This window comes from Apis laboriosa, unplaced genomic scaffold, assembly GCF_014066325.1.
Source record: "Apis laboriosa isolate Shangri-la unplaced genomic scaffold, ASM1406632v1 scaffold5213_cov150, whole genome shotgun sequence".
Classification (NCBI taxonomy): domain Eukaryota; kingdom Metazoa; phylum Arthropoda; class Insecta; order Hymenoptera; family Apidae; genus Apis; species Apis laboriosa.
Window position 1 is genome coordinate 1,017,207 of NW_025223582.1, and position 19,162 is coordinate 1,036,368.

The 19,162-nt window shown below is 35.9% G+C and overlaps 2 protein-coding genes across 2 annotated transcripts in view; one reads left to right on the forward strand and one right to left on the reverse strand.

Annotated features, from left to right (window-relative positions):
* Positions 1–17,110, forward strand: part of LOC122717490 (Fanconi anemia group J protein homolog) — a 69,310-nt gene extending 52,200 nt beyond the window's left edge. The window contains exons 4-15 of the mRNA XM_043941604.1: positions 2,844–2,906; positions 13,609–13,741; positions 13,829–13,930; positions 14,009–14,102; positions 14,393–14,617; positions 14,693–14,926; positions 15,223–15,534; positions 15,719–16,027; positions 16,213–16,545; positions 16,623–16,819; positions 16,895–16,946; positions 17,027–17,110. Coding sequence (XP_043797539.1) covers positions 2,844–2,906; positions 13,609–13,741; positions 13,829–13,930; positions 14,009–14,102; positions 14,393–14,617; positions 14,693–14,926; positions 15,223–15,534; positions 15,719–16,027; positions 16,213–16,545; positions 16,623–16,819; positions 16,895–16,946; positions 17,027–17,110 — 2,138 coding nt within the window. The remainder of the gene's footprint in view (positions 1–2,843; positions 2,907–13,608; positions 13,742–13,828; positions 13,931–14,008; positions 14,103–14,392; positions 14,618–14,692; positions 14,927–15,222; positions 15,535–15,718; positions 16,028–16,212; positions 16,546–16,622; positions 16,820–16,894; positions 16,947–17,026) is intronic.
* A 205-nt stretch (positions 17,111–17,315) lies between these two features.
* Positions 17,316–19,010, reverse strand: LOC122717509 (coiled-coil domain-containing protein 86). Its single transcript, XM_043941646.1, has 3 exons — positions 18,674–19,010; positions 18,400–18,604; positions 17,316–17,505 (listed from the first exon to the last, which is right to left on the reverse strand). Exons 1-3 carry the CDS (start codon positions 18,868–18,870, stop codon positions 17,425–17,427), a joined length of 483 nt encoding a protein of 160 aa, XP_043797581.1. The 5' UTR covers positions 18,871–19,010; the 3' UTR covers positions 17,316–17,424.
* Positions 19,011–19,162: the final 152 nt, after the last annotated feature.

Genomic DNA, 19,162 nt, shown 5'->3' on the forward strand with positions numbered 1-19,162 from the left:
TTTTTTTTTTTTTTTTTTTGAGCAGATCTTCTTCGACAGAGCAGTGGAACAGTCTTTCGTTTTTATTCGCGTATCGATTTTATATAATTTTAGATTTTTAAACTTTAGGTGGAAGAACGAATCTTTTGATTCATAGAGAGTCGTTTCTTTGGAATTATCCGTTTTTTTTTTTTTTTAATTCCATTGAGATTTTCTTGGCGATATGATCTTGATCTTGCGTTCAATTTTATTGGAGTAGCCTCTTAGGGGATTTTTGTAAAAGTTGTATGTATAAATTTGTAGATGAATGAAATTTTGGAGATTTAGATGAATTTTGGATGAAACGATCATTTTTTTGTGAAATTTGGGTTGTAAAATGATGGCGTATTTATGATTATAACGGTTGCTTGATTCTTTAATTCTTTTCTCTTTTAATCCTTCTCTTTATATGATGAATAATATGAATATTATAAAATTGAAGAAATTCTTGGAAATTTATTCGAAAAAAGACATTTAAAAAATGAAGTGTCGTCATCTTGAAGATTTCACAATAATAATAAATTTTGAATTGGAACATAAATCCAAAGAGTGATCGTTGTATCCATGAAGAAGTAGAGGGAACAAAGATACTTCTTTTTTTTTTAGGAAATTTCACGTAGACGTTCTCTCTCTCTCTCTCTCTCTCCCTCGAAAAAGAGAGAATATTTTGATAACGAAATTACAAATATTTCTCCGTTAATGAGATTATTTATTAAACTTTGTTTTTGTTTTTGTTTTTCATTAATTTCCCTTTCAACGGGATCGCGTATTTCGATCGAGAGAGAACGGATGAATATCGAATGCAGTTTCGAAGTCGCGTGCACGCAATTAATTCCAACGAAATTGTCAAAACTGATTAACACTCGACTCCGATTACAAATTCATCAGAAATTAACGATGGCCCGAGCCGGGCCGCGTGGCAGTTAATAAAACCGTTACCGATAATTCAGCTTAACCAATTTAAAAGGCGAATCATTAAAATGATTTACGACTCGACACTCTGAAAATCTTTTCAATTAGAATCCAAATAAAAATTTCTTGCTTTTTTTTTTCCTTCTTTTTTCTTTCTTTCTTTCTTTCTTTTTTTTTTTTTTTTTTCGTTCGACGAGCATCCCAACTACCCTCCATCGAACTCTTCATCCCTGCACAACTTCCATATTCATCATTCGAAATCAGCGGAACGGTGCATCAATAATCTCCCACAGTCAATTCCATTCTGTCAACCCCTCCTCCACCCCTATCCCGAAACAACCCTTTCGCTCAATCCTCCCTCTACAAAAAAAAAGAACAAACCATATATATATATATATATATATCTGTACCCCTCGCATACGGGATCAACAAAACAAAACAAAAAATCAATCTGCACCACTCCACAACGCACAAAACGTGACACAAAAGGAGCGCGCAAAAATCAAGGAATCCGAACCACTCGTAGATACTCAATGGAGAAGATCGCCATCTCGCGATCTCTACCCTCCATACGGCTCTCTTCATCTTCGATCGAACGAAAAGACGAGGAAAACAAAAAGAAGGGGAAGAAAAAGGAAATGTAACGTATTCTCCGATCGTGCCCTCGAAAATTAGGCCAGCTTCTCCTCCGAGGAGGGGGAAAAAAATAAAATTGTCCTCCTCTCCCGTGAGGAGGAGATCAAACGACGAGATCACAAAGAGGCGAGAGTGGGCGAGAAATTCTTGTGAAAGAAGAAGAAGAAGTCTCACGAGTGCTCGGCCGGTAAAAAAGGACGAAAAGAAGAGAGAGAGAGAGAGAGATGTAGAAAGCGAGTCGCAAGAGAGAGAGAGAGAGAGAGAGATCGTGTGCAGAAGCTTTTCCCCGGTACATTGGTCGGCGGCCTTTGATGATCCCATGCGCTATTACAATGCGCGATCGTGCTCGTGCGCATTGCGATTAGTGTTTTTAATGCGCACATTGTATAAAGAGAAGGGCCCCCGGTATCAGATGCGAGGTGGCCCACCGGGGACCAGTTATTAGGCCCTCTGACAGGCCCATAATCCGGTCGGCTCTCGTAACGAAAAATATAATGCCCATTAGTGGGAGATCTTTTCAGAGGTTTGCCCTGTGTGTATGCCCCTGCCCCTGGGATATTTTCTTTTTCCTCCTCCTACTCGCCGCCTCAATTCCCTTCCCCTCCCCGTTCATCTCTGTCCCTTTTCTTCCTCCTGCCTTGCCTAGGCCGAGGCCCCCCGACATTCGCTCTCTCGCTTCGTCTCTCCACTCTGCTACCCTTTGCTGCCGGCTTTCGCCGATCTTTACAGTCGATGCGTGGCTACACGGGGTGCTACCGGAACACGCGTCCTAACTTTCGAACGGAATGCTTACCTTCGACCGATCCTTATCTGCGCCTCGCTCGTTCGATCTTTCGAATTCGTTCAAGGCTATACTTGGGGGTATATTCGTACATGGAAAATGGAAAGTGGACGCTCGAAGTAAACTCATATGTTTCGTGAACATAGGTTTCGTATGACAATTCGAATCGTGGACAAAGAATATCCTTGGAAATTTTTGCCTTCTTAAGGGAATATCCTCTAATTTTTCCTTGTATCCATTTCCTCTATATTGTTTTTATTTGTAATTCGGCTAAATCCTGCCTTTTTTCCTCTAATTTAATAGCTAAAAATTCTGAGGATCGTAAATGATAGAATCAAAATTTTCATTTATTCAAAATTATAATGAAATATTAATATCTGACACATCAGGTGTTTGAATTCTGAGTTTATAGATTGGGGAAAAATTTATATCATGACTTCTCGAATCACATCATAACTATTTAATTGATTGATTGATTTTTTTTTTAATGTTCCAGCCGAGATAGACAAGAAGGCAAACAAATTGGAAAATGCCGGTACCCGATACGAGGATCTTCCACGTAAGTTAATCATACTCGAAAATATCGTAACAATTCGGGATGGTTTCCTTCAGAACGGATGCAGCCACCGTCTTCCAGCCTCTTGCCTCCATTGTGCCAGGTCGATACCAGAACAGTGAATATTACGTAACATATTTCGGCTCGTTCAGCCATGAAAATCCCCGACGGTTATTATATTTAATAGAGCCCACTCGATTTTGCAACATCTGCTTTTTTCCCTGTGTGTCGGTCCCCCAACAACACGTGGTGGCCTCTTCCTTCGAAAAAGAAATTCCTCATCGATTGCATCGAACGAAAACAGAAACCTGTTTCTCTCTCGAAGTTCTTTCGTTGAATTTCAACCCCCTTTCGAAGGATAGAACCTTCTTCCATACATACATACATACATAGTTACATTTCTTCTTGATATATACCTTGCTCGAAGAGGAAATCGAGGAGGGGAAAAATGCAAGAAACTTTAAATTAAACGCGAATGAAGGAAATTTTATAGATCGTGCAATGAAAATGTAAGTATTCCTCGAGCGTTTAATATATAGAAATATGTATATCCTTGACTCTCTGGATGGAGTTAACTTTGCACGTCAAATCGACATTTGATGAAACGTGACGATTTACAATTTCTCTCTCTTCTAATATATTGTACCTACATATTTCTCCACAATAAAGAAAAAAATTCGTGGTAATATTAATTTCTCTATAATTCTGATATTTTCAATGATGAATCATTGGACGTAAAAACAATTTTAATGGAGAATAAACCGCGTGTAATCAAGATTGTTTGTACGGTTATCATTGGAACGATAATGTTGGGTATGGATCGAAGATAGCACGGGACCGGAATCATATAATTTTATTGTTAAATTAGAATGTTAAGTGATGTTGATGAACGGAACGACACATATGTAATGAATGTCATACCGCGGTTATTAATTCCGCCGATAATACGTAACGCATATTAATGTACCGAATTCAATTGTAGTTTCATTTCAACGGTTACAAATGCTAATGATGATTGTTAATTATAACACGAATTGCAAATCGAACATCCTAAGGGGACGTAGCGAGTACAAACAAATTACTAATGCGATCGTTTGATGCCGTTACCCTCCCCCAAATTTGTTAAAAACAATCCCCATTACGTACGATACAAGCAGGATTATTAATTAATACAGTCAAACCGATTCGATTAATACATACCTGATCCCCCCCCGGCTGATACTACCATCCTATATGTCCAGTAATATTTTTAATTTCCTTCCCCGTTTAGTCATCCCCTGACTAAATTACTAAAATTCCTGTATATATATAAATATATATATATAATACATATCAAATTTCATCTGTCTCGTCCTCTCACGTGTCTTTGTAAAATCTGAGAGTTGGAAAAAAAAAAAAAGAGGGAAGCAATTATATTTGCACTTTCACTCCTTCCACTCGGTTCGATGGTTGAGACGCATCGAACACGGTGCGCGCGTACCAGTAGCGAACGAACGCACAGTGTGCGTGGAAACGTTTGATGGGGTGAGTAATGTCGGGAAATGCAGCTAACGAAGTTTACGAAGACACTTAACGGAATTACGCCCTCGCCAGCAATGGCCTCTGCGAGCGAGTGCTGCTCTCCCTCCCCTCTGCCTGTGAATTCTCTTCCCTCTCTCTCTCTCTCTCTCTCTCTCTCTCTCTCTTTCCAGCCGTTTCCTTTTCTGGTGGCAGGGGATCGTCGCGTTAATTACCGCGAGCGGAGGCAAGAAGCCGGGGAAAATCGCGGCGAGAGAGCGCATCATCGTTCTCGTGAATATAGTGGAGGGTGGGCGAGTGGGTGGGTGAGTTGGTGGCTGGCGAAAGGTCGTGGAAGAAAAAGCAGCTGCTAGAAACTAGGAACGGGCGAGAGAGAGAGGAAGGGAGGGAGAGGAGGAGGAGGAGGAGAGAGAGAGAGAGAGAGAGAGAGAGAGAGAGAGAGAGAGCGGGTGGGCGACGTTGGGTGGATGACTCTCGGGGCGAAACGAGGGAGGTTGGCTCGGTTTTGCGTCGAAGAAGGGTGTTATTGACATGGTGGGTGTCGCGTCGTCGGCCATCTTGGCCTGCCTGCACCCTCTCCTCCGCTCGAGTCTCTCTCTCTGCTCTCCGATCCCCCATCCCTCCCGTCTACCCTTCGCACCCTACCCTCTTTATCGGTCGGGCAGCTCGCGCCGTATGTCCGTCTTCCTCGCGTCCAGGACATCCTTGTGTCCCCCTTGTGTCGAGTGACATTCGGGCTATACGCCCGGCCTAACCTGCCCGACAGACGCCCTGGGCCACCCTTTTCGACCAACCCCGGCGACGAGCTCCGTGGGTCCCGGGGGTTGCTTGTCGCCATGGAGACCGAACCCTCCTCGCCCAACCCCCGTCAACCAAACACCGGTTTCCTGTCCCTCGGTACACACTACTTCCCTTCTCCTCGTTTCTCGCTGTCTCTTTGCCTCCTCCTCGAACCGTTTCCTCCGCTACGCGATCCCCTCCCTCCCACCCCTTCTTCCTCGAAACCGGTAGTGGTAGTTTTACAAACGGGGGTAATAGTGGTCCAAGTAGTAGTACCGCGGGTTGGGATCATCAGCGATTCTTTCCAATTCTTTCCTACTCGCCTCTTCTTCTTCTTCTTCTTCTTCTTCTTCCTTCGATGCTGTCCGATGCTTCCCTTGTTTGTTCCCTCCTCTTCTATGGTTTTCGTTCCTCGTTGGGAAGGAGAGGGGGTGTAATATCGACGAGGAAGATTTCTCTGTCTCTCTTTCTCTGCTCTCTTCTGGTTCGTCTCATTTTCGCTTAGCTTTGGAAGGCGGTGGTGTTTCCTCTTCCCCGGGAAAAGTAATATCGGCGGGTGGAAAGTATTTTCACGCTGACCGCATCTTCTCGATCCCATCCCGCTTTAATCCCATGATCCCCGTTACTTTTTATTTATGTATTTGCTCGACCTATTTCTTCACTTTCCGCCAGTAACCGGATCCAAGATAGGCATTTTTCTCCCCTGCGTATATTTGCTTTGCCCTTCTCGATTAGAAACTTCAGCCCTCCTTGCTACCCCTTCTCTCCTTTTTTTTCTCGCGGAAACGAGAACGAGATACGTACGACTTGTGTATTTTTTTTTTTCAAATTCTAGTGAATTTTATTCGGTTCTGATTATTATTAATATTATTATATAGTTTTCACTAGATTGGGATAAATAATGGATATAAATTGCAAAGTTAATAAGAGGGTTGAAAATACGTTTTATAATTTTCAGTATGACAGACGACGATTGATCGATGATCCCTTACTCGAATCTCTTCTTTTGAAATCTTCCTCCTTTTGCTTCTTAAAAATCTTCTTGAATATCTTCCTCTTCTTCTTCTATGAAAGAAGATCTTTCCATCTTGGAAACCGTCTACCCTCCTCTAGGCAAGCAACACACGGAGGTCAGTGGGTGGATGCGAGGAAAGCTCGCGCTAATAACGTTCTTGTACGACATAAGGGATGTTACCCCGGAATACCGCATTCTTCTCTTTGCTTTCTTCGCCGCGCAGGAGAAGCTCCATCTCTTCCAACCCCTTTTGTTTGCCTCCACTCGCTCCGTTCTTTCTCCATCGTGAACTGTGTTGCCGGGGGTTGCGATCACGTTGCCCCTATTTGTCCGGGAATGTAATGATTCCACGTTGCTTTCATAGTGCCAAGGAAATGTACGGCTTGTATACTCGGTAACCAGCGGCGTAGAAAACAGTTTATTCAACAGATTCTAATCGAATACCGCGTACGAAAACAGATTTCTCCATTTCATATATTTAGTTTTCGTTCGTTCGGAGACAAAAAAAATCTGTCAAAGCATCGCGATAATAATAATAATTATATAATAATATTAATAATAATAATTATTCTCGTATACATTCTACATCAAAGATACAGAATTTACAATTCCTGGAAAGTGTTCGTACAATTCAATCATTGAAATTATCCCTCCCTTTCATCCTTCATTTCCCTTTTTTTCTTTTTTTTTTCATCGAGCAGCGCGCGATTTTGTCACCTGCCGCGCGTTCCTCTTCGTTCACCCTTCATCTTATTGTCTCCCATCTTCTCGAAACGCAAATCCCTCGAACGATTCTTTGTCCTCGCCGGCGGGGGTGATAAATGAAAAATAGAGGAAAAAAAAAAAAGAAAGAGGGAGGGGGAGGAAGAATCGATCGGCGGCCATTGTGCATCCGCGGGGATGGATTAGAAATTCTGCGATCCCGTGGCCGTCGACAAAGGGATTACGGAATTTAAACGATTCACCGTAGTTTACGGTGCATCGTGTCCATATGTCGCGCACATCGGCGCCGGCATTGTGTCCCCGGATCGTTTCGCAATCCGCTCGCGCAGCGGGTGCATCGCGAAAACGCGGCAATTTCAATGCGAACGTTTCTGCGATGCTGCGCCCGAATGGGGGGTGAGTCGCGCTCGCTGATTAATTCGCGAGATTTTTTCTTTTCTTTCATTCCTACCTTTTTTTTTTCTTTTTCTTTTTTTTTCTTTTTTTTTTATTATTTTTTTTTTTTTTTAATGATTTGACGAACGTGGTTAGAATAAATTATTATCGAAGTCGATGACGAGCAAAAATTTTGCATTATTTTAAACAATAAGAAATTTTGGAATTGGAATAAGACGTTTTGGGATAGGATGCTTGCGTGAAGATTAAAAGTTAAAAAAGTTGCGTTCGTTTGTTTGTCAAGGATTAATTTTGCATCGCATGAAATCGTAGACTTCTGAATGAATTGCGATGAAATTCCGTTTTGGAGATGGGAACAATTGATTTTTCCTTTGAGTTCCTTTTAGAAATTTGTACACTTGTCGAGTTTACAGTTTTTAGAATAAATGAGAGAGTATTGAATTTTAATTATACGTTTTTCCTCTGTCAGTACAATTTATTTTCTTTATCGTCAATATTAATAATTATCGAATATCGATAATTTCGTGTTTTCGATTAAATATATAGCAGTAGACGCTTTGAAATTTTTTTTTTATTTTTGGATGGGAACATTCTTCCATTATCCACTATTATTTTCTTTAATCGCCATCTCTATTTTCTTATCTCCTCTAAAATATCGATTTCGAACATTATATCCGTCCTCGGTGTAGATAAAGAATAAAAAAAAAGTACTCTTAAAAAAGAAGAAGAGGAAGAAGAAGAAGAAGAAGAAGAAGAAGAAAAAGAAAAATCGCCTTAATAGAATCGATAATTGGGATCTCGGATCGCAGCTTGTTCCGGTGTTTTTAACGCAATTCCGCCTAGTGGAGAAAACGACGAAGAAAAATAGCGAGGTGAACCGCTAGGAGTGGTGGTTTTCTCATCAAGAGGACTTAGAGTATTTGTTGTCGACGACAGGAAGGGAAGAAAACGGGGGGAGGGATTATGGAGGGAGAGAATGGAAGAAAGTCGAGGACCAATTAATTCGTGGCTGCGGCTTGATTTACCAAATGGTTGTTAATTGGTTGAATTGCGGTGCTTCGCAAAACTTTATGACCGGCCGGGACAAAAGCCATATCGATAGAGGCTGAAGTTCTCGCTAATAATCTCTAATTCTCCAACTTTAGACAAAAGGAAGATCGGAAGATGAAGTTTTTTAGTATCTACCGATAAATTCATTATGGAGCATTATGGGAATTACATCGTGGAATTATAATATTCATCCTTTTAACCCGTTGCTTTCTCGTTAAAAAAGATACGACACGTTAAATATAATAATTTTGAATCTCGTACTGGAATCTTTTAAAAATTTTGATTGTATCGATATTCCTACTTTATTATTCAATTATCAATTCAATTATATTAATTGAATTAATATTTTAAGGAAAATGATTTTTAATAAAAACTAGAATATGTAAAAAGATTACATAAAAATCCTTTACGTGATCTTATCAAAAAAATATAAACACAACAATAAGTTGTGTCATTGTTACTCCAAATATATATATATATATGCATTTAATTTTTTCGATAATTTTTCTATGATCAAAATCATCTCACTTAAAAAAATTAAACTCCTTTCTTTTTAAACACACTGTACGTCTCACCATAGTATCCCCCTTTCCCTCTCTAGAATAATCACGACACTTACGATAACCAATATTAATTAGCCATCGTAACCGATCATCGTACAAAGTCCCCGTATTTCATCGACGAGAATCGAAGAATCGACCGCTTTATACTCGCGAATCAACTGTTTATTTATTCGCGATATGTGGGTGGGGAGGGAGCGAGATATGAAGCGAGTGATCGACGTGAAACGAGCTCATTCATAGTCTCTACGATGAATGGGGAAGGAAATACGGACGAGACACGACACCCTATTGTTTCTCTGAATTTTCTTTTTCCTCTTTTTTTCCTTTTTTCTTTTCTTTTTTTTTTTTTTTTTTTTTTTNCCTCCTCCTCCTCCTTCTCCTCCTCTTCCTCTTCCTTCTCCTTCTCCTCCTGCTCCTCTTCCTCCTCCTCCTCCTGCTCCTCTTCCTCGGTTAGAATTATTTCGCAGATAAGAAGGCACAGTGGCCGATTCATTTAGGATTTCTCGATAGCGAAGGATATTATTGGAGGCATCTTGACCTCGATTTCGCCCGACAGAGGTCGTTCTCGAATGATTGATATCAGTTTTATAACCCTTCACGATGAATGGGGGAACGCGCGCCGTATATTTTTGCATCCGATTTTCATTTTTTACACCGTTTTAATGCGTTCCACGCGTTTCTACGAGCTCGATTGTTGCTGTTTCGCTCGATAATGGGCGAGGGCTTCTTCGTGAAAGAATAACGAGCCTCGGATGAATGGAAATCGACGTTGATCGTTATAATTGATATAATTGCTCGCCGGAGAGGAGGCTCGGTTTGCGCTGTCCTCGCAATAATAAATTTCAAAATATCGGAGCGGCGAAATGAATTTAGAATGGAAGGGGAGAAGCGAGGGTTTCGAACCGAACGTTTCGAACGCGTGAAGCGCGTGCGGCCTTTCAACCGATACTCTCGCGCGTCATTTTTCGAATATTTCCAGCCAGAGGTTAAATTAAAAAGGAATAAATAAGCAGTCAAGTTTTAAACTTCAATTCATATCCAATAATTTCATTATCACATCGTTCGTTCGCTCCAACAATTGTTTAATTTTCAAAATTGTTGATCGTATTTTTTCTGTATTTTCGACTGATAAAGTTTTCTGATTATTCCTTAATTGATTAATACGATGCGACGAATACTTTGCTTTCGTTATGCTTATTACATTTAATATATTTTCCTTTTCGTTCATTTATCGATCTTTATGGGAAATATAAATTTATTCTGTTTTCTATATTATTCTTCTCTATATTTTATTTTTTCCTAAAAAATAAAAAAGTGCAATAATTAATTTCAATGAAAACATTGGAGAATTTTATTTATTGAAAAGAAATTCAAGAAACAAAAGTTATATTTTCAAAAATGCGCGGAATAATTTACAAAAAAAATATTGCAATCCCTATATAAAGTATTGATAAAGTATTGATAAAGTTGTTAAAGTATTGATAAATATTCATATTTCATTAAATATACGACATAAATGTAATTTAAAAAGTAAAAGAATTTTAAAATGTCACGCGTTGGAAAATGAATTATGTAACGCATAAAAATGTTTATTTATGAATCTTAATTTTCCATCGATTAAAAACAATTTAAGAATAATCGTAACAAAAGAAATGCCAAAAATAATTTGAATATTACATCCATGTTTTGTAAATTATCCTGCAAACTTCTAATATACCTATTATTTATTTACCAAAATCTTATTATAGCAAATATATCTCTGCATTTTTGTTGAAATTATTACGCGAATAGATGTATATTTTCTACAATTTTATAATATATTTCCAATTAATCATACCAATCATTAACCGACATACCACGTATTAGACCAATTAAAGTAATCCTTACAACCGTTATCTGTCCGCGTAATTTATTAAAAATCGAAAAACTCGTCGATCTTATTTCCGTTATTACACCGATAGACGAACAATTTCATCCGAGCAGGCGTCCATTTTCGGACGAGACGTTCTTCTCGTCATCCACTCCTCCATCCGTCTCCATTGATCCCTTCTCCTGTGCCGCCACGAACGCAACAACCCGCAAGTGTCCGGACGTCGAGGGCGTAATTCGATGGCGACGTTAAAGGGGGCGTCTCTCAGGGGTGCGATAACTTTCGGCGTCGACTGTATCGCTGGATGATACCCCCTCGGGGTTTTCTCCCCTCGGGTGTTGGGGTGTGTTTCGTTGCCTGGCAACGACACCCTCAAAGTCCCCGCTCTGATTGGCCCCGTCCCGCTTCTTCCTGTCTTAGCCTCTCTCTTCTCACCCCCTTCGACAATCAGCCAGCCGCGACTGTGCCTCCTATCGACGATCAAAACCACCTCCCTCCCCCTCCTTGTCCCTGACTCCAACCCTACCCTCTCTCGTCGACGACCACCCTCGACGAAAATTGAAAGTCGGCCACCTTTTTTCGTGCCAAGATCGTGCTCGAATTCGATTCTTTCACTATCACGAGCCTTGGATCTAACGGGATGTTCCCCATTTTAATCGCTCGAGTTCCCTCTTCGTCCCTATTTCTGAGTGAGTATCTATACTCTTCTATATATATTTTATATATTTTTCGTCAGGTTCTTGAAATCTTAAAATTTTGACGTTACATCTTTGTTATCATTATTCGATAGATATTTCATTATTGTGTTGTAGAATGATATAATCTGTGTTTGATTGTTTAAATATTTATTTATTTAGGAAAGATAAATAATACAGTAATTAAGAGTAAGCTTAATTCTTTGTTCTCTTTCTTGGAGGGTAATTTAAGTTCAGTATGGAAGTTAAGTATGATTATTAATGGAAAATTCCATGTGATTAATTTTAATTGATGAATCTTGTTAGTTTAGATATTACTTGGTTCAATTGATGAAAGATATTGTGTCAAGAATAATCTGAACTTTTTCCAAAGACCTACTTTAAGAATCTTCGAATCGAGATGTTCCATTTTTTTTTTTTTTTTCTTTATTTGTTTTAAAGTATCATTCCGAAGTTTCCGTTACATCTTCTGCAAAGTCGAACTCGAATGTTAAACTATCCGCTACAAACGGATCGATCCGCAGCAACAGTTTGGTTTAACACAACTTCGTAAGATAAAGTTACAAGACGTAAAAAGAAAATTATAGATACAAAAAAATATAAAGTAATATAAACTATCATTCATTAGTTGAAACGCTAATTAAATTAATTTTCAAGTATCAGGATATCGCATCGAATATGCACGAAAAAGGAAAATGTTAATCCACCATCACCGCAAATAATCACACAATCCTACCCACAAACAATTCAATAAACTTTGTTAAATAAATATCAAATATCATTAACTCCATAAAGAAGTGGATTCGTCTCATTTTCGAATTTTGTTCAATATCAAATATCACATCCGATACGTTACATCAAGTATTAATTATCATTACGTTTTGAATCGATCAAATTCGCACACCTCGTTTCTTCAATCTCATCTTCATATCGAATATCACGTTTATATATTATTTCGACCAGGAAGAATAAATTCACCTCACCTTCGAGTCAAAATATTATCCCTCCCCTCCAGGAGGAATAGATTCTTAGAGCCTCGGATTCCAGCTAGAGAATCGTTGCTTGGTAAAATCAAAGCACAATCGTCGAAATCCGCTTACCAGCGAACCCGTCCATTTCATGCCTTTCATCGTCATTTACGATCATTCCTATTTTTCTGACTCGAGGTGAATCGAGCCACGAAAGGATTTAACCGTGCTTCCGCCACCCTCCGTGTTCCTTCGAGTAGCTGGCCTCCTTTTGTCGACATCCGGCGAGAGGGTGGATAAAACCACCCCTATTGATCCCGCTCAATAGATTCCCCTGCCCTTTCACCTGCCATCAATCCCGCTGTTTTGACATTCCTCTCGCTCGTCCTCGCTCGTTTCACGGCATTAATAGAGCGCAACCAGCAGAGAAGGAAATAGATATATATATATATATACACACATAAGGTAGAATGGTACGATGTTCTTTCTTTATCTATACCGTGAGAGGAGATCCTTTCAACGGCGAAGAACTTCCTAAATAAGCGTAATCCTTTTCAGTTAGCTCGGCCCCCTTAGAAATCGCTCGCGTCGAGGATGCGCCCGGGGATCATGCGAATTCGATGAAAGATTCTTGTCCCTTTTTCAACCTTTCGCCTTTTTTTCATCTCCTCTTCTTCTTCTTCTTCTTCTTCTTTGTGATCTGGAAATGAATCGTTGGATTTTTATCTCTTTTTCTTCTTTTCATCTTTATATTGTATATATAAATAGGATTTAGGAAGGTGCAAGAAGGGGGTGGAAGAAAAGGGGTTGGGATCGAGGAAGGTATAATATATAAATTTTGATATTGATCCTTCGAGTAAGATTGAAATAAAATTTCTCTTTTTCGTTTCATTGATTTTTACTTTTAATTCTCGGTTGGAAGGTTAATAATTGGATAGTTAATAGCGGAGTTAAGTTGGGAAAGAGTTGGTTGGAGGAGGAAGAGGAGAAAGGAAGAAAGGAATTATTGACATTCCTTCCCTCTTTTTTTTTTTTTCTTTCGTCGTTTTATAATTTCCTCGATGCTTGAAAGCTGGTGTAGGAAGGATTTAAACGGATTCTTTGTTTTGTTTTCGTATTTGTTCCAGGAGAGGGTAAACGAACGACTTCGTGCGAGAACAATGAAAAAGATTGTTGCGAAGAATCGAGTAAAAAGTGTACGGTTGATTCCGACGTTGATTCTTACGAGGATTGCGAAGATTTGTTCGAAGATGCAAAAGGGTAAAAATTATTCCATCTTTTTTTCTCCTCTCCCCCCATTCTCTCGAATTGTTAAATTGATCTTTTCGATGCGTGATATTATTTTAGAAAAAAGTTAAAAGTGCCAAGAATATTTTATGGCACGCGAACGCATAAGCAAATTGAACAAGTTGTGAAGGAATTGAGGAAAACTTGTTATAAACATAAGAAGTAAGAAATTTCTAGTATTTTATGTGGAAGATAAATTTTTATGTTGATTATTATTATTATTATTTTTTTTTTTCTTAGAATGACTATTTTAAGCAGTAGAGAGTATACTTGTATACAAAATACCACTAAAAATAAAACCGAGCTTTGCAATGAATTATTGGATACTGCGAAGGTTTGTGTTCAATTAATTTAAATTAATATTTCGTTTGAAGGAAAAGTTGCTTTGTAAAAATTTGTTAATTCTTTTTTTTTTTTTTTTTTTTTTAATTTTTATATTAAATTAAAATTATCGAAGAGCTTAAAAGAAAACTCGTACAAATGATAAACACACTTGTTTTTAAAGGAATGATGCAAATTGTTAAAAATTAATTTTCTTTCATCTATCGCAAGTTTCTTGAATAAATCTTTTTTTTACATTCTTGTGCACAAAATTGAAATCAAAAAAAATATTTTTATACACAGCACAAAGGGTGTCCATATTACAACGAAACTAATAAAAAAACAATTGGCACATTCTGGGCGTTGGAAAGACTTGGTTTAAGACCGATATGGGATATCGAAGATTTGGTGAATATTGGAAAGGACAAGGAATCGTGTCCATATTTTGCAGCGAGAACCTTGATGGACACTGCGGATATTATTTTCTGTCCTTACAATTATATCATCGATCCTAATATTCGGGAAAGCGTGAGTACTTATATATAGTACTTATACTAATAAATAAAATATTTTCTTTGATTTTTATATTCTAATATAATTTAGTTGCAACTGGATATGAAAGATCAGGTGATCATCTTGGATGAAGCTCATAATATAGAAGATATTTCTAGAGATGTTTCTAGTGTTGCTTTTCGCGAGGATCATCTTCAAGCTACTGCATATGAATGTGAAACTCTTGCAAAACAGAGAGCTGAAGATTTCGCGACTTATGATACTCTCAAAACGTTTCTTCTCGAACTGGTGGCATTTTTAAAAGACATGAGTCTTGACAAAGTCGTAAGTATTTTTTTATTTAATTAAAGAATTATTTGTTAAACTAAATTTTTTAATCAGAAAATATATTCTAAAAAAAAAACTACTGGGTGTGATAGAAATATGATAGTTTAATTAAATTAAATCGAAGCTACTTTACATATAATTTACTTACATATAATTTTTTTAAAATCTATTACTTTAAATTCTACTAAACTCTAATCCTATGCTATTGTTATAGAAATATAACAATTTCTACCTTCTCGTTAATCTATTGTAATTAATTTATATCTAATATATAATATATATCCTTTTAATAGGATTACAATAATGAGAATCGTTCAAGTAAATATTGGACTGGTGTAGAATTAGTACAATTATTTAATATGAAAGGTTTAAACGAGACTGTCCTTTCTACGTTTCTGATGGCCTGCAATAAAGCGATTTCGGATTTAAATAAAGCAAAAGAAGACAATAGAATGTACAAATCAATAATGAAACCAATCATATCATCTAGCACCAAAATGACAATTGAAAATCTAATGTACAGCATAAGAATGATCACTTCTAAGGAATACAAAAATGATTATAGGGCATGCGTGATTGAGAACACAGTAAAAGATTTCAAACATGTACGTGAGTCGAGAATTAATAAAAAAAAATTAAATATTATCTATTTTCAATAATTACTTAAAAAATTACTTAACAAATTTTATCTTACCTTTTAAATGATAGATCCAATTATCTTAAAATAAATTATATTCTCAAAAAAAAAAAAATTCTAAACATTATCTTTTATTATATTTGAAACTCTAGGTAAGTGAAAACGCGTGGATGTCGGTAAAGAAATGTGAACAACGTGTACGAACCTTGAAATTAGTGTGCATGAATCCTGGCGTGGCCTTTTCACCGCTCGCTCTAAATGCTCGCTGTATAATACTCGCGTCCGGCACCCTGACGCCAACCACGTCATTCCAAAGTGAATTAGGAACGTCATTCACGCACGTGCTAAACACTGGACACGTGATACCTAAGGAACAAGTTTATGCGACCTGTATACCAAAAGGACCAAATGGGATACTGCTAAAAGCTAATTACCAAATTGTGAATACTTGGCAATTTCAGGTAAGCTTCTAATTAAAAATCCAAATGTCCAAGTGGGATCTAAGGGTGTTGTACAGGATTGTTTAAATTGAAATTAAAAAGAAAATTCCAAATAAAAATATAACTTTCGAGGAATGCTTTTGATTATTTAAAAATAATATCTTTTTATTTGAGATCTTTGATATTTTGAGATTTTCTTCTTATAGGATGAATTGGGCCAAGTGTTACTAGATGTTTGCGAGTCGATACCTCATGGAATCCTTTGTTTTTTCTCTTCCTACAACGTAATGAACATACAAATGGAGAGATGGAAACAAAATTCTATTTGGAGTAAAATTACAAGTGTTAAAACTGTTTTCATAGAACCTCGTCATGGAGGCGGTCTTACTGATATTATGAACGAATACCGTGAAGTGATAGAGTATACTTCGACTGAACCAAAAGGAACAATCACTGGAGCTCTATTCTTGGCAGTTTTCAGGGGAAAAGTAGCAGAAGGAATTGATTTTAGGGATAACGAAGCTCGTTGCGTAATAACTGTGAGTTTCCACAATTTAAATATGATTTAATATCACTTAAAAATCATTAAGAAATCATGAGTAATGTTGTTTCTCAGGTTGGAATACCATATGCAGTAAGAAAGGATCCTGTAATTGATATGAAAATGACGTACAACGATATGAATGTTTCGAAAGGATTATTGAGAGGTTCAGAATGGTATTCTATTCAAGCTTACAGAGCTTTGAATCAAGCATTAGGACGTTGCTTGAGACACATTCATGATTGGGGAGCAGTATTGTTGGTAGATGAAAGGTTCGTATTGATTTAATAACATGTAAATGGAGACATTTTATTACAAATATTCAACGTGATTTATTAATTTCTTAGATTCCTGGTGCCGCAAAACAAGGAGAATCTTCCAAAATGGGTCAAATCAATGGTAAATTTTTTAACATTGATTTCGTATTGTTTTAATAATCGAGGAAATTATTAATGAAATTTCTGTTCTCGAATTTACAGTGGATCAAACAAAATGAATATGATTTAAAAAGAAATCTTAAAAATTTTGTGGAAAAACAAAAGGCAAGAGAAAATAAAGAATAAAATGTTAAAGAATTAATTTAGAAAACGTGATATTCAAAAATAGTGCGTTATCTTTAAAAACTTTTTTATATATATTAAAAATTATATTTTTAAGAAAATATTTTATTTTAATATTCAAGAATCAATTATATGCTGAAATTTAAATAGATCATAATTGTATAGATCATAAATTGTATTATTGAAAATTATATATATATTTTTTATATATGTTTAAACTATTCTTTTTTTTCTTTTTTCTTTATTTACAATACATACTTCACACATTTTAATTATAAAATCACAAATTATTTTAGAAATGCAAATGCTCAATATTTCTAAAAATTGAGCGTATCTCTTTTTTGTATCATTCTGAGATGTTTCTTCTTAATTTTTTTCAATTTTGCAGTATTTGTGATCTATAAAATAAAATAATTTATAATTAAATTCAGTTTCAATTTCAATTTCAATTTAAATGTATCATAGTATTTGGGTCTATGCTTATTAGATTGTATGATACATTATTGGAAAATATTTTGGGTTAAAATATTTAAATTCGGTATTAACATAATGATTATTACGACGACCAAAATATATTTAAACCAAATTTAACTCAATCAAATAACTTAATCTTATATACACCAATGTTATAATATTAATCGCGGCTCCTTAATTCAACGAATTGGATAGTATATAGTGATAATTTAATTTAATTTATACCTGAAAGATTATAATAATTATAACATGGATTATTGCCGAAAATTTATATTTTTCGTGATATTAAATTAAAAAAATTTTTGTTATTGCTATATTGATGCATATTCATATATGCATAACGTCAATATACGATCGCTATTTATTTATTGTTTCTATGAATAAATCATAGTGACTGATATAAAACTGGTATAATGGATGAATTAATATCAGTTAATCAATATAATTTCTATCCTATCTATCTATAGAGACATTCGAATCCGCTGAATGCTAAAATAAAGTACAAAACAATCCTTAGATGATTGAAATTACAATGATAATATATCCTAACTTAACTTTATTATAATGGAGCATTTATGATAATAATTAATCATCTATTAATATAATATAGATAATCATCTATATTGGTCTCTTCTTCATTTATATATTTTATAATAATATATATCATATGACTCGATATGCACAGATCTGAATACTATAATACTAATTTTAACATTATATAAATTATTTTTTTTATATGTTTTTCATATTTATAATACAAATACATAATAAAATATTTAATCAAAATTACTTACAATTAATTTAATCAAAATACTTACAACTTGTACAATTTCACTCTTCCTCTGATTCTCTGCAGCACGTTTTAAATTGGCTCTTCTTCTTTCTTTTTTTGCTTCCTTTTCCGCTTGCTTTTTTGCTTTTATTTCCCGTGACATTTCTTTAACATGTTTTAGATCTTCTTTCAATTTTTGTTTTTTATCAAAAGACAATCGTATACCACGTGTTTTAACAATAGAAGAAAACCTATTTATAAATATAATACAAAATAAACTTAACATTACTGAATATATTTTATTTTTTTTTTTTACAAACCTTTTCTTTTGTTCTTTCCATATCCTACCAGATTTTGGTTTTCCTTTAGGAATTTGTTCCTCTAATGACTTTTCTTTCTTGGTTTTTACTTTTTTAGACTTATTGATACTATCTGAATCTTTTGTATTCGTGTCTGAAATATCTGATTTATTATTCAATATATCTTCTGCACTAATTACCTTCTCGTCAGTTGTCATTTTTTCATTAGTGATTCTTATTTATAATAATAGTACAATACACAATTATTGCTTTTATTGTAAACAATTAGAATATAAACAATTAAAATAGGTTAGATAATCACGTGGACGCGGGTAACCATATTGCGAATGATTGACAACGCACCACAGAGACATCTACTAACGAATGCTGGAAATTTTTAACAAAAATAAATTCATGACTTCTCTTATGATTGTTTTTATAATCATGACATTAAATATTATGATTTTTATCGATATGAAAACTAAATATCACTTTGTCATGGCATTGAAT

Bases quoted from the DNA above. Each gene is read 5' to 3' on its own strand.
- LOC122717509 (XM_043941646.1), bottom strand. From the start codon at position 18,870: ATGACAACTGACGAGAAGGTAATTAGTGCAGAAGATATATTGAATAAT. The intron at 18,605-18,673 runs GTTTGTAAAAAA...ATTTATAAATAG, and splicing joins TGGAAAGAACAAAAGAAAAG to GTTTTCTTCTATTGTTAAAA. The intron at 17,506-18,399 runs GTAAGTATTTTG...TTTATTTTATAG, and splicing joins AGAGTGAAATTGTACAAGTT to ATCACAAATACTGCAAAATT.